The sequence below is a fragment of the Bos taurus genome, chromosome 12 (assembly GCF_002263795.3).
Source record: "Bos taurus isolate L1 Dominette 01449 registration number 42190680 breed Hereford chromosome 12, ARS-UCD2.0, whole genome shotgun sequence".
NCBI lineage: Eukaryota > Metazoa > Chordata > Mammalia > Artiodactyla > Bovidae > Bos > Bos taurus.
Genome location: NC_037339.1, coordinates 73161483 through 73178296, shown reverse-complemented (window position 1 = coordinate 73178296; position 16814 = coordinate 73161483). Strand labels below are relative to the sequence as shown.

The 16814-nt window shown below is 39.9% G+C and overlaps 1 protein-coding gene across 2 annotated transcripts in view; it reads left to right on the top strand.

Annotated features, from left to right (window-relative positions):
- Nucleotides 1-9415, top strand: part of UGGT2 (UDP-glucose glycoprotein glucosyltransferase 2) — a 144866-nt gene extending 135451 nt beyond the window's left edge. For both annotated transcript variants that reach the window (XM_010810955.4, XM_002691971.6), the window contains exons 37-39: nucleotides 2215-2331; nucleotides 6361-6487; nucleotides 9202-9415. In XM_010810955.4, coding sequence (XP_010809257.1) covers nucleotides 2215-2331; nucleotides 6361-6487; nucleotides 9202-9224 — 267 coding nt within the window. In that variant the 3' untranslated portion in view covers nucleotides 9225-9415. The remainder of the gene's footprint in view (nucleotides 1-2214; nucleotides 2332-6360; nucleotides 6488-9201) is intronic.
- The last annotated feature ends 7399 nt before the right edge of the window (nucleotides 9416-16814 follow it).

Below are 16814 nucleotides of genomic sequence, written 5' to 3'. Positions count from 1 at the left end.
GGTCACTAGGTACTGCATTAAAACTACAAGATACCACGTCATACTCACTGGAATGGCTATAATAAAAAGATGGTCCATAACAGCATTTGGCAAGGATATGGAGAAATTGGAACCGTCATACACTGCTGATGAGGATGCAAAATAGTGTAGGGTATGTGTCTGTGTGTTTTTCCAGCCATGTTTAGTTGGATGGGGGCAGGTCAGAGTTTGGATTTAACCAGAACTATTTTGCCAGACATATCCAACTAAATGAGAGAAGGGTAAGACAGTTGAGAATCTATTCAGGGGATTAAATATAAGGATTAACCATGGAAATTGAAGAAAGGAGAGTGAAGACATCAAGGATAAATGACAGTGAAACAGTGGTGCGATCAGGTCTAAAGGGGATTGAAGGATGTTGATATCTGAGTACTTGATGGAGTAAGCTGAAAATCTAGAGGTAGTCAGAGAGTGGGAGTATGACGGGAGAAAGTGGCTAAGATGACAGACCCGGTTATTTAAGGATTTAAAGAATGGATTTCCAGGAAAAGGGGATTCAAAGAAGGAATAGTCAAACTTTTATTTTTGTTTAATTGATAAGACTTTTTTAGAGCAGTGTTAGACTTACAGGGAAAAAAATGAGTAGAAAGTACAAAGAATTCTCATATTTCTGGGCTCTATTCTGTTCCATTGCTGTGTTTGTCTATTATTTTACAAATCTCCATGTTTTAATTAACTAGAGAATTTATATGAAGATTTTCAAATTCAGTATTATCATCCTGTTTGTTATTCTTCTTCAACCTTGGGTTGGCTATTCTGGGCCTTCTATGTAAACTTTAGAATCAGTTGATATCCACAAAATAACTTTCTGGGACTTTGATTAGGATTGTGTTGAATTTATAAATTGAGTTGGAAAGAACTGACATCATACCAGTATTGCTGCTGCTGCTGCTAAGTCGCTTCAGTCGTGTCCGACTCTGTGCGACCCCATAGACAGCAGCCCACCAGGCCCCGCCGTCCCTGGGATTCTCCAGGCAAGAACACTGGAGTGGGTTGCCATTTCCTCCGCCAACGCATGGAAGTGAAAAGTGAAAGTGAAGTTGCTCAGTCATGTCCGACTTTCTATCTGTGAATATGAAATACCTCTCCATCTATTTAGATGTCCCTAAGTTTCTTTCATCAGAATTTTAGTTTTCCTTATGTAGAGGAACATTCTTTTAGATTTTTACCTGGGTTTGTTTGGTGGGGTTTTGGGGTGGGGGGTAGATTGTGCTAATGTAAATGATGGTATGCTTTCAATTTTAAATTCGACTTGTTCATTGCTGGTATATAGCACTTGACTTTCTGTATATTAACCTTGTATCCTGAAACCTTGTTACAATTGCTTATTCATTGCAGGAGTTTGCTATTGATTCTTGTCATCGTCAAACAAAGACAGTTTTATCGCTTCCTTTCCAATCTGTATACTGGTTTATATTTCCTTTTCCTATCATGTTGCATCGGCTAGGACTTTCAGTATTATGATTAATAGGAGTGCTGTGAGAAGAACCCTAAAATTATAAATCTTGGACCTTAGATGGGACATCCAACACAAGTACCCCTGGTGCCCTCTGGGAGAGAGAGGAAACATGCCCTTTGCTCCGGAATGCAAACAGATACTCTCTGGGGACACATAGGGACGGGCTCTACAACCCTTGACGTATAAACAGATACCTCTGCGAAAAGGGTCTCTTGATGTCTCCAGAGATCTGTCTTTAACTTAATAGGTTCATTTGCCATTTAAACATCCTTTTACCCGGGTGCCAGCAGTCTTTGCTTAGAAAGCTGTGAGTGTGCAGAAGTTTCCTGATAGGGAACTGAAAAGTCACCTCAGAATCTGGAGAGTGTGGTGGTGACCACATAACCAGTAAGATACGGTGTAAGTGATTAATCCTGGTGTTTCAAGGCAGTTGGAAGTAGAAAGGGAATTGCAAAGGTGGGTTCTGGGCCCCCCTCTTCACCCCCAATGCAGGAGTAAAGTCCAGAGCAGGTGTGTGCTTCCTCCCAGTGCACAGGTTCATTCACGATATGAGACCATTGGGTCAAATTAAGTATTTAAAGCTTAAAAATATGACCATATCTCAGATTTGGGTATGTTTTATAGAATCCACTTATAATCTAAATGACAGCTTCAACTTCTTCCACTCTGACTCTAATTGAAATTCCTCTGTGTTGAAATCATTCTTTTTCTAATAGGATCTTCCCAATAATATGATTTACCAAGTTGCCATCAAGTCTCTTCCCCAAGAATGGTTGTGGTGTGAAACCTGGTGTGATGATGAATCCAAGAAAAGAGCCAAAACAATTGATCTGGTGAGTGTTTGCATTTTCCTTTGTATAAGCAGATATGAAAATGTTCCAATAGAAGTATTTTCTGTTTTACAAATGGCATGGCACCCTGTGGCTCAGTCTGTAATTTACTGTTTTATTTACCTACGTTGGCAGGTATAGGGCTGTATCAGGGGCTCCCAAGACCACCCCAGGTTTGATGATTTGATAAGAGGACTCTTAGGACTCAGAATATTTCATGGCTATGGAAATATTACAGTGAGAGAATACAAAGTGAAATCAGCAGAAGGAAAAGGCGCATGGGGTGAAGTTCAGAGAAAACCAGATCCAAGCCTCCAAGAGTCCTCTCCCTGTGAAGTTACCTGGGACAACCCTCATTCCTTAAGCTCCAAGAAGTACACCACCACGTGTGAAATGTGGTCTATCAGGGAAGCTTACCAGAAAGCCAGTGCCCAAATTCTTATTGGGAGCTGGTCATGTAAGCAACCCCTCAGCCTGGCACGTGCCAAAATTCCCCATATCTAGAAAAAAGGCAGGTGGTCAGCATAAATTACAAGTTTGCACAGTTTAGGCACAGTGAACTGTTCTTATCAGGGAATGCTGGGAACACACCTGAAACCCAAGTTCCCAGAAGCCAGCCAAGGGCCAGCCTTGTAAGCACAGGCCTCTCAGAATAGCAGCCTCTGTGTTAATAGCAGCCTGCTGCGTTCTTTTCTGCACAAGGCCTTTTCAAAGAAAGGCCATCAACTGGCTGAAATGTCATAAACTAAACATATGATGAGTTATCATCTTAACATATCATCAGTTTAGTTCTTACGCCAATAATTTCCCAAATAAAGACAGCCAGAATAATTCCAGCTACTTGCTGCTGCTACTGCTAACTCGCTTCAGTCATGTCCGACTCTGTGCGACCCCATAGACGGCAGCCCACCACCTCTGCCATCCCTGGGACTCTCCAGGCAAGAACACTGGAGTGGGTTGCCATTTCCTTCTCCAATGCATGAATGTGAAAAGTGAAAGTGAAGTCACTCAGTCATGCCTGACTCAGCAACTCCATGGACTGTAGCCTACCAGGCTCCTCCATCCATGGGATTTTCCAGGCAAGAGTACTGGAGTGGGGTGCCATTGCCTTCTCTGGCAATACTTAAATTATCCTATACGTCTTTTTATTCATTATTTTTGAGAAATTTTTTTCTTAGGTTTTCATTGTAAGCAGTTTATGCTACACAGTTTAAATCTAGACATGAAATATTTTAAACTAGTTGATTTCTTGTCCATATGTAGACATTATATTCCAGTACTGTGTATTTTCTCTAGTAGTACAAGATATTATCATTTTTTTCCTGACCATATTTTTCTGTGGTGATATAAGTTTAGAATAATTGTGTACAAGATCTTCTTGTACACAAGATCTTCTTTGAAGAACAAACTGTCAAAATTTTAGACCTCATAGTTTTTAACAAAATAAGACTGGATAACAAAATAAAGGGATGTTTTACCAGATATGTACAGAAAGTAGCATGCCAAAATATAATTAGATTGCAATCATAGGTGATAGAATGTAGCAGAAACAAGTGGTCATCGGTCAGGAAAAAAACAAGGGAAATTTCTAAAGAGTGGATAAGGACATTACCGTGTTAAGGTTGTGTCACATAAGAATGTGACTCATCCGTTAGTTGACATAAGTCTCCTTGGGATTTTTAGTACTTAAATTAACATGAGCTACTCTAGCAAATGCCCAAATTTCTGTGGTTTCACGTACACCCAGGCCCAAGTGGGTGTCCTGTCAGTGAGTGGCTTCCCTGTACATCATGACTCAGGGACCAATCTCCATCCATCCTGGGACTTCTTCATCCTCCAGGGTCCTGTCATCATCTGTGTCCATCTGAAGCCGATCCATCCAGTATAGCAGCCACTTCCCACAGGCAGCCATAAAGTACTTAAAATGTTGCCAGTCTAAATTGAGGTATGCTCTAAGGTATAAAACACATCAGATTTTGAAGACTCAATAAAAATGTAAAAATATCTCATTACTAATTTTTATATTGATTACATTTTGACTAGATAACATTTTGGAAATACAGTGTTAAAATTTATTCCACCTGTTCCTTTTACATTTTTTTAATTTGGCTGTTTGAAAATGTAAAACTGCATTTGTGGCTTCCATCATATTTCTGTTGGGTAGTGTTGATCTGGAGGGTAAGAAGAAAGGGTGGAGGATGCATCCTGATCCTAAAGACCTTGGCCCCATGGTGGCAGTTGGTTGTGTGTCTACATCCAGTTATAAAAAGAGCTGAGGATCATCATTCCTGGATGGGCAGCCACTTCCTAGCAGTAGGTCTACTGAGAAAATGGATGGGTGGCATAGATTTTGGTGGACAACATCATCTCTTCGACAGAAACATTTAAAATAAAAAAGAACATGCTGTTTTTGGTCATCTTAGGGGAAAGGTTAAAAATGAAAATCAGGAAATGGCCTAACGGAGAGGAAAAAGCATTATTGACCTTAGGAACTATAGTTCTCTGTTGTGAGGGCTGACTTGTGCAATATAGGATGTTTAGCAGCATCCCTGGTCTCTACCCACTAGATGGCGATAGCGCCCCCCAGCCCCCAGTTACAGCCATCAAGTACCTCCAGACCTGGCTGCAGCTCCCCTGTGGGACATGATTGCCCCCTTGAAGCACTGCTGATAGAGATTATGCTTCCCAATGGCTTAGCAGGTAAAGAATCGACAATTGTAGCATAAGCTAAGGAAAGAATAGTACTTTGTTTTTTGTTTCTGACACAGTTAGAAAATCCGTTATCTTGTTCATAGAACACATTATCTGTGAAGTTAATTTGTACAGAGAAGTTCCTGTTACCCACTTACTTCAGAAATACATTACTGTAGGAAAAAATCCACAATGGAATGAACTGGAAATATTTGGTGAGGAAAGGATTAAGATACCAGGCTTATGGGTCATAAATAAGCTTTCCCATAAGGCATAAAAGATGAAGCAGGTTGGGGCTACCATGAGAAAGTGCCACATAGAAGTAAGCTTCAGGACACGTGCTCTATTAGTGTGCTTTGTGAAGAGCAGACGGATGCCTGTGTAGCTCTGTGAAGTTTGTGCTCCTCCTGTAACCTTTCTTTACATTCCTCAAGCCAAAGACACTGGAGTCATATTTGATGCCTCTCTTTCTCACAGTTCACATCCAGCCCACTAGCACTGTCAGCTGTATCTTCACATACATCCAGAGTCAGACCCTCCTTAAACTCTGCCTTTGCTTTTTGCCTTTTAAACTTAATTTCCCAAGAATCTTTATAGTAGAACCAATTGCTAATTAAAATTGATCAAGTATTAGAGGAACCTTGGGGATAACCTTGTTCTAATTTCCTCGTTTGCCAATGAAAAGACAGTTTCTGCCACTGGTGCCCACATACGCACACACACAGTTTGGTGATGTTTACAGGTCTCCCTACTAGTTTAAGTGGGACTGTCCAAGTCTAACTGCTAGTAAGAATTGGAACCATGAGGATCGAGGATCCCTGTCCATTGTTTTTCCACTGTGCCTCTTAAACAGACTACTTAAATATTCTTAAGGCATGGAGATTTATAGGCTACTCTGAATTTCACAACTATCAGTATTTTGCCAAATGAATTCCAGTTAACTGATTTTAATACCACAGCTGCTAATAAAAACAGAGGCATAGGAAAGAGGACAAATGCTTTTGCCAAAGAAACTCGAGACATTTCTAAAGGCTGACAATTAGTTCTACGTATGAAAAAAAAACTATGTAAAACCAGGTTTTAGTCCAAAGAAAAGGCAAGAAAATATTTATTAATATAGTCTGCTGTGCTCTTTTACAGAATGGTCATATAATTGGCTTCTTTGTCCAAATATTTTATAGAATTGTTTGACAGACTTCTTATGAACCATCAGAAAATCTTCAAATTTTTGTTTAAACTTCTGATTGAGTGTTTGCATTAAACACTGCTTACATAAACTGCAGTTTGTCATTTCAGTTGATCCTTTCTCTATTAAACTAATTCTAATATTTATATTTTCAGTGCAATAACCCCAAAACAAAAGAACCTAAACTAAAAGCTGCTGCCAGGATTGTCCCAGAATGGGTGGAGTATGATACTGAGATACGGCAACTGTTAGATCACCTTGAGAACAAGAAGAAAAATGCAGGTGAGTTGTTCTGCAGTTGTGTATGAACCACATGTTGCACTAAGTGAAATTAGAATAATTACAAAATCATTTCTTAATGGTTATCAAATGATTACGTCAGAATTTCTTTACCAAAGTCTGTGACATGATTACAGATTTTCTTTTTGTGTGGACTAAGTTCACAAATTTAAAACATGGATAGAGAATCTATTCCCCTATGGATATAGCTTCATATCATCACATAGATAAGCAGCATAGTATTAGTCTCCTGACTTAAGATAGAGGTTAAAAAAAAAAAAAAGTAAAAGAAACACTCTAAGATACACTGAATTTCCTAAATATGAAAATCCAAGCCCTGAAGTTTAATAAAAGCCTTACACAGCCAAATAGAGTATTTCCTCCTGTCTCCTTAATTAGTGACACACATAGTATGTTTCCTCATAGGAAGCTGGTTCCTTATTCCAATAGCCTTTATCACAGACCAGAGGATGGTTTGAATTAGTTTCCATTTCTTAGATTTAAAAAACTGAAATTACCTTAGCATTTTATCACCCTACATAAACCCTTAACACCAATAAATGTGTGTTGGATATTCTTTTAAAGCTGATATCAGCTTCTTGATTCCTTCATGATTCCCTTTCCTGGTCAGTACCTGTCTCTATTGTTCTTTGCTCTTTTTTAAAAGTAGTATTAGCCAGAAAGAAAAACACCAATACAGTATACTAATGCATATATATGGAATTTAAAAAGATGGTAACAATAACCCTGTAAACTAGACAGCAAAAGAGTCACTGATGTATAGAACAGTCTTTTGGACTCTGTGGGAGAGGGAGAGGGTGGGATGATTAGGGAGAATGGCACTGAAACATGTATAATATCATATATGAAATGAGTCGCCAGTCCAGGTTCGATGCATGATACTGGATGCTTGGGGCTGGTGCACTGGGACGACCCAGAGGGATGGTACGGGGAGGGAGGAAGGAGGAGGGAGGAGGGTTCAGGATGGGGAGCGCGTGTATACCTGTGGTGGATTCATGTTGATAATATGGCAAAACGAATACAATATTGTAAAGTTTAAAAATAAAATATAAAAAAATTAAAAATATAAAACTTAAAAAAATTAATAAAAGTAGTGTTGAGCTGCTGTTGTGTTCCAGTCAGTATGTTAAAGACTTTCACCGGTTAGACTAATTAATCCTCATCATAATTCTTTCCAGTAGTTCATAATATAATTCTTATTGTCCTCAACTTTACTTTTTAGGGAGGCTGAATTTCCTCACATAAACATGAAATTGTGTTTTATATTGACTCTGTTTTCCTTAACAAAATCAATGTGTGCTATCGAAGAAGTTCAGTATTTTAAACACACCTGAGTATTTTTAATAATCTAATAATATAAAGGTGCCATTTCAGTTCAGGAGAAAGATTATTATGTAAGTGGCATAACTGTTTTCAAAGGGAGAGAAAGATAAGACAGGATGGAGGGAGAGAAGAAAAGAAACTAAAAAAGGAAAGAAGAAAAGAAAACTCACATAATTACCTCACAATAAAATATAAATGCATGAAACATTGAGATGAAATGTTTCTCTTATCAAATTGGAAAGAGTTAAAGGATTAACAATATCCAGCACTAGCAAGAGTATTGACAAGTAAGCGTGTATATACATACATATAGTAGCTATATAAATTAAGTAAATTTTGTAATATACATAAAAATTCAAATACATGCCATTTGATCCATGAGTTCATCAGAAACTTACATTTAAACAAAAATGTGTGTGTGTGTATGTTTGTCACAACATTGTCTTTAATAATGACATAGAATCTGTCCAACAATAGAGGACTGATCGATTGCATAATTCCAGTGGAATTTAGTGAAGAGAGAGAGAAAGTCTGCCATTTGGAATTGTGGAACAGGATCCGTTTAAATTGTGTTTTAGTTAATTTCTGCCTGGAAAATATCATTTTGAATTCTCACGTGTCTTAAATCCATTAGTATGTGTAGCGCATTGATGCAGGAGAAAAAAACATTTTGAACTCTTAAGTCTTCACTGGTATTGACTTTGATTCTCACAGTTATATAGTATTTTTTCCTGCGTTTGAATGCTCTGCCCGCTCATCTTAGACAAAGACCACATATGTCTTCTGCTTTTTGTTGTTCCATTACATTAATGACGGCATACTTTGTACCTGCTGAGAAATCGATTTTTCACCATCAGGGTGCTAGGTCTTGGAGATAACAAAGATGAATAAAGTATTGTTCTAATAGACTCATGGGAGCTCACTTGTAGGTGGGTAAAAGGGCAAGTAGTTATGCTCCCATATGATCGATGCCATGGGCTTCCCTGGTGGCTCAGTTGGTAAAGAATCAGCCTGCAATGCGGCTGACTTGGGTTCGATCCCTGGGTCGGGAAGATCCCCTGGAGGAGGGCATAGCAACCCTCTCCAGTATTCTTTCCTGGAGAATCCCCATGGACAGAGGAGCCTGGCGGGCTACAGTCCACAGGGTCACAAAGAGTCAGACACAACTGAGCGATTTAAACACACAACAATAGATATCATAATGTACAAAGAGCTGTTCTCACTGTCACTTAATGAAGCGAGTAGGTACTAAACTAACAAACAGGAAGATCCTCGGTGAGCACCTACACTTTATGTTAATTCATGCCTCAGTGAGGTTTAACTAATTTGATATTTAAGATTTCAAGAGCTAAATATACTTTCCTCCCCTACAGTTTTGACACATGATGAACTCTAGCACTGGCTTGTGTAAGAAGATGAGAAAGTATGACAAGAAATCTGCCACCTGCTGGGGAAATGTGGAACTACTTCCAAGACTTGTCAAAGTTTCATTAAGATCAGTGACATATTCTTGGATTTAAATTATATTATTTAAAAGTAACATGTATTTAATGTATTGAATAAACTTAAGTTATATATTGTAAGAAATGACCATTGAGTGTTTAAAATTAGATGGTTCCTCTTTCCTGATTGCATAAAACACTGGGTTTTCATCAGTTAAAGTGATAATTTTGCCAGATAACCAGGTTGAACATATCTGACTAGCTGGTCCTCATGGAGATTTATCAAACCATCTACATCTTTGAATATTCCAGCTGTATTTATTTATATATTTCTTTATTCAAAAGATGCATTTAAATTTGAGAGACCTATTTTGTGTTTTTTTTCTTCTGAGAAAGAAGGACTTATGGTTATCTCTGAATAGTATTTTTAAAAATTAAGCCCATTTGTACCTTAACTATTTGTTTTAAAATGAAAGTAGTGCCACACTGTAACCACTTAGTTTATTTATCTTAAACCATATGATGTTTTAATCCTATATTTTTTTTAACTGGTTCTAATTTTTATTTTTATAAAATTATATTCACGGGCTTATGGGATGTGTATGTATTCTTTTTAAAAAAGAACTGGTTAGTTTTATAGAAACTAAGTTAAGAATATAAACAGCTTTTCTCTTTTATATTAGATGAATAATAATAGTAAATGTTCAAAAAAACTGTCCAGCTACTCTAGAATCATAGGATCTTGGGACAGGAGAAGACCTGTGTCATTTTGGACCCTGTCCTCTGAAGAAGCTGATTCACTGGGGCTGAGGTGAGTGTGGGAAATCATGATTGTTCCGGATGACCCTGTTGATAAGTGAGGTTTGAGGAACAGTTAATAGAGTTTAGCCTCCAGCCAGTGTGTCAGCCCCGCTTCCAAGGCCCTGCCAGGTGGAGCCTCATGCCATCCTGGAAGCTTCCAGGGCCATATGGAACTGTCTGCTCCTAGAGCCGGACTGCTCTGTCTTTGGACAGTTCTATGCAGAGTTCCATGGTGAGCCAGAAGCTGTCTACCACGTGTCTATGCTTGTTTCTCTGAACCCTTCTGAACAAATCTACCCTTCTCTATTGGATAACAGCCCATAACATTTGAAAATAACTGCTCAGCTCCTCGCAGCTTCCTTCTTCCTGATAAGAGATCACAAGACCTCACTCCCTTTTCCAGTAACCACGTCCCTCCCTGGTTACTTGTTTGGGTTTTTCTGTGATGAAATGGAGTGCTCAAGTACAGGGAACAATGTAGCTCCTTGAAGGAGAGAATAGAATACTTCCAGGAAGCACCACAGGCCATCAGCCTGGAGTTACAGATAAAATTGGACTTTTCTGTATAAATATGTAGTTTGATACAAATGGGAGCTGCCCATAGAAATGGTTGCTTCTATGGGCCAGGCCCAGCCCCTGGGACACAACCAGACATGCAGTGCCCCTGGGACACAACCAGACATGCAGTTGCTACTGCCCAGGAGAGGTGTCAGAAACCCAGATGAATAGCGTTCAAGGCAACACGTGTATGTCAAGTCAGACTGTCTTCAGTCACTAAAGCATGGCTAAGAGAATTTTCTTCTCTGAGATTCAGCAGCAAAGAAGATAGTAGCATTTAACTTCCCCCTAGAACAGAAAGGACTATTCATTGAGGGGCTCTGACATCTGTCTCAGATCCCTGGTTCACAGAGCAAGTGGTAAGTGTGCCACAAAATCTGTCACTACCCAGCCCCTCTTGCCCATTTCTGTTCAGTAGTAAGGGGGTCCACTCTTCCAAGGGGCTTCCCTGGTGGCTCAGCAGTAAAAAATCCACCTGCCAATGCAGGAGACCTGGGTTCAATCCCTGGGTTGGGAAGATCCCCTGGAGAAGCAAACAGCAATGCACTCTAGTATTCTTGCCTTGAGAATCCCACGGACAGAGGAGCCTGGCGGGCTACAGTCTGTGGGGCCACAAAGATTTGAACACAACTTAGCAACTAAACAGCAACCACCCTCTTCCAAAGAATCAATTGATCTGTTAAGATCTTACTTTTGGTGGCAGTTAAGGAGTTGAGGCACAAAGGACCAGGACTCGGATTGATCCACGTTCAAAATGCAGGCAACTTTGTGATGGCAGCACATGGTTAGGGGCACCCAGCCCACCCTGTAGCCACTCAAAAAATGAGTCTTGAAGTGTTAGATAATGGGACAGCTGTTCCCATTATCTTTGCAGTTTATTAGCCCAGTATCAAATGTAAAATTCTAGTTCCTGAGAAATTCTAGAGGTCTCTACTTAGAACCTGCTGTTAACAACTTTGATTATAGACTTCAGATTTGGAGAATACCTTGTCCCCTACAGTTCATAATTACTTGCATTTAAGTTTTTTACTTTAGTCATGTGATCCTGCCCAACTGTATAAGGTTTGTATCCTGTTTGATGTGATTTCACTTTTTTAAAAAATTTATTTCTGGCTGTGCGGGGTCTTTGATGCTGTGTGTAGGCTTTCTCTAGTTGTGGCAAGTGGGGGCTACTCTCTATATGCTTGGGCTTCTCCTTGTTGGGGCTTCTCTTGGGGAGCACAGGCTCTAGGGAGCACGGGCTTCAGTAGTTGTAATATGTGGTTTCACTTTAAAATCAAAGGTTTTGCTTAAAATCTGGATAACTTTTCATCCTTAAATTCTAAAAGACTGGTTCAAAATCCAAATGTTTGAATGGAGACGGCCTCAGGTAAACCTAATGTTCAATTTAAATCTGGGGGCAGAGCTAGAGAAGGCGTAATCTTGGTGCCAGTCTTGAGTAGGATGAATTGTGAAGTAGACATAACTGACCATACAGTGGTGTCTAGCCTCAGAGCATTGTGCTCAAACTCACTTTTATACAAAAGTCAACAGACCTACCACTGGTGTATAGACTTCGCTTTGTGTTCCCACCGTCTGCTTCTACCAGAAAAATGTTTCCAGTTTTGTTCAAAGGCCAGTAATCTAGGTCTTCCTAACCTGCACAAACCCAGCAGATTTTTAATGACCTGTTGTGTAACAGTTGACATGTCCTTTTGAAGTTACAAGTGTAAGTGGCATTAAATATTCAAATGAAAATGCTGGAAAGGGAAAGCATCAGAAGGCCCGCAGAAGTGACACTGGATGCAACGTGCAGGAGGAGGAAGTGCAAGCCAGGCAGAGCCAGCGTGGAGGTAGGTTTCTTCCTTTGAGGACAAGGAAGATGGGTGTGGGGGGCTGGAGCCTGGCGCACAAGGTCACACGGTGGGGGTTGTAAAGCACGTGGAGAGGCTTGGTGACTTTTTCCTGACGTGCAGTGAAGCACTCTCACACTCCTTGGTGTTAATCCAGAATCTCTTGGGGGGTATTTTTATGCCAGCATGTTTCCTAATATTACGTTTATTCATAACATCTGTCCTTACTATATTGGGGAAGAGCTCTTGGATAAGAACAGATAGACTTATATGGGATCTGAAGATGCCATTTTTCATTGCACAGTGTCCAAAACAAACTTCCCCGGCCTAAGACCACATGGTACAGGCGCTCCCTGCGTGTGGACCCACCAGGAGGAAGAGAAGCTAGTTTGTTTGCCCTAAAACTGTACAACTGTGGAATGAAGTCTTTCCACTTTTATGAGGTGTTTGTAACCTGAGGTAACAAAAGCATAAACACTGCAGGAAATCCAACATTGCAACAGGTGGTATATAGGAAGGAGTATCAGTAAAAGCCTAAAAACTGTATGATGGTGAAAGGCTGTTAGAAGAGTTATCCTTTGCCATCTTTAAAGACTCTTTCACACCAGAGAGAAAAATCACATCCATTTAGGAAGACCAGTCTTTAAAAAAAAAAAAAAACTCTTCACACAGATACACACACACATACACACACACATACAAATGAGACACTATGCTTATAGAAATCTCCTGGAATAGCAGGGAAGCATGCAAAGAACACAAACTTAAATCCCCTAAGAAATGCTGCAAGCAGTGCTTTCTTCCTCGTGCTTTTTAACAACGTATAACTCCAGCTTCCTCAGGAAGACCTTGGAACTCGCTTCGCTAGTGGCCTTCCAAATCTGGCAGCTCGGTCCCTGGAACAGCTAAATCAGAGGCACTTCTCCCAGTAGACAGACCCTAGTGAAGGTTGGAAACATGTTCTGAACAAGACCGCGACCTCGGAGTTGTCAGCTGGATGCCTTTTTATTTTTGGCTGTGCTGGGTCTTCGTTGCCGCACAGGCTTTTTCTCTAGTTGTGGCAAGCAGGGGCTACTCTCTAGCTGCAGTGCGTGGGTTTCTCACTGTGGTGGCTTCTCTTGTTGCAGGCACAGGTTCTAGGGCGCAAGGGCTTCAGGAGTTGCAGCACACGGACTTAGTTGCTCCTTGCCATGTGGAATAACTGAACCCTAGTATAAGGTAGTGACAGATGAATGTGCATCTCTTACTTCTGCTGCTGATCTCTTGATCCCAAGAAAGGATCGACTTGGTGGATAGAGGTTTGCAGGTTTCTAGGGTGTGACCTATGTACCTTAAGATTAAAGTGACTTTTTTTTTCTTTATAGATCACGAAACCCTGCTTTGGGTGTGAAGGCAGGAGGGGGAGGGGATCAGCTACTTTTGCAACAGGTGGTATATATGAAAAAGAAAGCTACTTTTGTTTGCAGCTAGAAATTTGAGATAAGCAGCAGTGTCCACCCAACCCCCTTTCAGAACTTTAACAGAAATGTACACCTTATGGTATAAAAGGGAAGGTCCTCAAAGCCAGCCTAAGAGTTAGATTTTAATGGTACTGAAAGTGAAGGACTGGTCACTCATTAAGGCCTCGCTGTCCTAGATTTTAATCATTTCACTTTTTGAGCTCTTCCTTCGGCTCATGACAAGCCAGAGCCCTCTGTCACCTCAGTTGCTGACTATGTATAAAGCAAAGTTGGAAAATAGACTCCTCCAAAAGACTGAAGGCCAAAAGTACTCATTTGACCATAAATATTTTTATTAAATGTGAAAATACACGGGCATAAAAATAGTACCCATATTTGTAGACATGTCTGAGACCCATTTCCATTAATTTCCGGAGTCTTATTTATTAAAACACTAAATTGAGATGGATTAAGTTGTACTTAGTTTTGTCTCATTCAGACCAACTACAGACTTAACAGCAGGAGTAATATTTTAACTCATCAGACATCTCCACTTCTTGCCTCCTCTATGCTCTGCTTTCCACTGCAGGTAAGAGGCTCAAATACAGAGGGTGTTAAACAAAACCCGTTTACTATACGTGAAGCCACGCAGTGGCTAATTTTACTCTTAAATCATTCAGCAAATGAGATCATCCATTAATCAAATTATCTCCACCTATTAACATCATTTGCAATTACAGAATAAACTCTGCTACTAACAAAAAGGGAATGATCTGATTTAGAATAATTGTTGATAAATCAGCATTTGCCACCCTCTTTCCTTTATAAATATGGAAAAGTCAACTACATTCAGCACAGTGGCGTGCATTTCTCTAGGTTAACCACGCATGTGTCCTCAATGAAAACTGCACAGGGCTGTCACGGGTGCCCTGTCCCTTTAAGGAAGCAGAGACCTGGCTGAGGGGCATCTTGTGTCCTTTTTTCATGGTAAATTTCACAACTTACGACCAATTTCATGCTCTAAAGGTGAAATCTTTCATTTTTCCACCATGAATAGAAAATGATGCCAACTTAAAATTGTTAGCTTCCTCCCCACCTCCACACTCAGTTATAACTATAGTCTTTTTCTCTTAAGCGGTGGGTAGTTTTGACAATTATTAGAGTCCCAAAAAGTTCTGTTTTCATACTGATACTTGAACTTTTAATACTGCCTAAAGAGCAAAACGTTTTAAAATTAGTGCTGTTATATCCAATTGATATTAGTAAACTGTTGAAGTCGTTTTCCAGTTTTCATTTATCCATGGAAAAAAGCACAAACTTTCAGAAATGGGTATTACATTAATTTAGTTTCTTTTTAGACTTTTTTTCATGTTTATAGGCTGATGTGTTTAACACTTGTTGCTGTGGAAAAATACCCATTTACCGACCAGCGACACTTCACTTCTGGAGCTCACTGAAAAGGAAGGGAATGTGACATTCAAGGCCGGGCGCCCCTCTCCTTTTGCTTTTCCACAAAGAGCCGCACAGGTTACCGGGCACCTGTGGTCCCCAAACCAGAGCCTGGAGAGTGTGACGCTCCTGCATCAGGCTGCCAGGACGGACAACTGTCCCTTCTCGCTCCCAGCACTCTTATCACTGTGGAGGGCAGGAGGGCCTGACCATCTTCCCAGTCAGGCGGATTCCAGAAGACTACTGATGACCCTCAAGGCTGGAACTGAAAAGTCGTTATTTTCCTCACTCATGAGCAAAAACAACAGAATCCAGAGAATTTCTCTCCACGGTGTTGGCACCTGGCACCATACCTGCTTCTGTCTTCACTGAAAACAAGCAACTCTGCAGAGTTCCCTTATGACAAGTCTGCATGGTAAGACTTCAGGAACGGGATTTATAGTTCTCACAGGTGAAGAAAAAACAGAGCAAACCCTCTCAGTAGCAGGATGGCAGTCGGCGAGTGACAGGTGCCCAGCACAGTGACCCACATGGCCCAGCCCCAGCCACCCTGACCCCTTCAGGTGCCTCCTTGCTGGCAACTTTACATCCTCTCCTCCAAACGGAAGGTGGGTGGTTTGATATTTCCTTTGTTCTGATTTCTTTGTGAAAATTCTTCCTTGTAAAAGTAGGTAGAGGCCATTGCAAGATTTCAAAGAGTTCACAGTGACATCATACATGAAAGAACTGGAGTGAAAAAGAATTGATGATTTAACTAATGAAGTAATAAGATTAAAGAATAAAAATGAATTTCCTTTGGAAATTATTTTCACACTGGCTTGAATTTTGAGACATTAAAACAGAAGGAAAGCTGCAAGCTGTTCGCTAGTTTTCAAAATGCCATCTTGTTTATTGGAAAGAAATAAACTTCTAAATAGATGCAAAAAGCATTTAACGTGTTGTGTCCAACTCAACTATGTTGTTTTTGTCCCTCAGATTAAAAAACTTTTCCAAGTATGTTTCAGAATGACTGTAGAAGGAAACTATTTGTGCTTGGCTGGCTGTTGTGGATATTAGTGGTAGGACAGCCCCAACAACTCAGAAGATGCTTGATTTCCCAAAAAGCAGTCAGTATATTAGGCCCATCCTACTTAAATTGTCAAAATGTTCTGAGGCAAAAAAAAAACACAAAACCTTTCTAGAATAAAGGTAATAATTTTTATCTAAATAATTCTTAGATTTTAAATGCAGCATCAATAGTTCCATAATATTTTATGGAATCCCTATCCATAAATATTTAATGTTATAGATTAACACTTATTTTTCTTTTAAGGAAAAAATTATCCAGCATATAAAGACTGAATAGTTTCATTTTTCTTAAAAGGTAAGAAGGTATCCCAAAAAGAGATGCTATCTTGATAGTGGACATACAGCCAGAGCTCACTAGGTCTGTAAACCTGTTTCTTTCCTGGCAGAACTTCCAGAG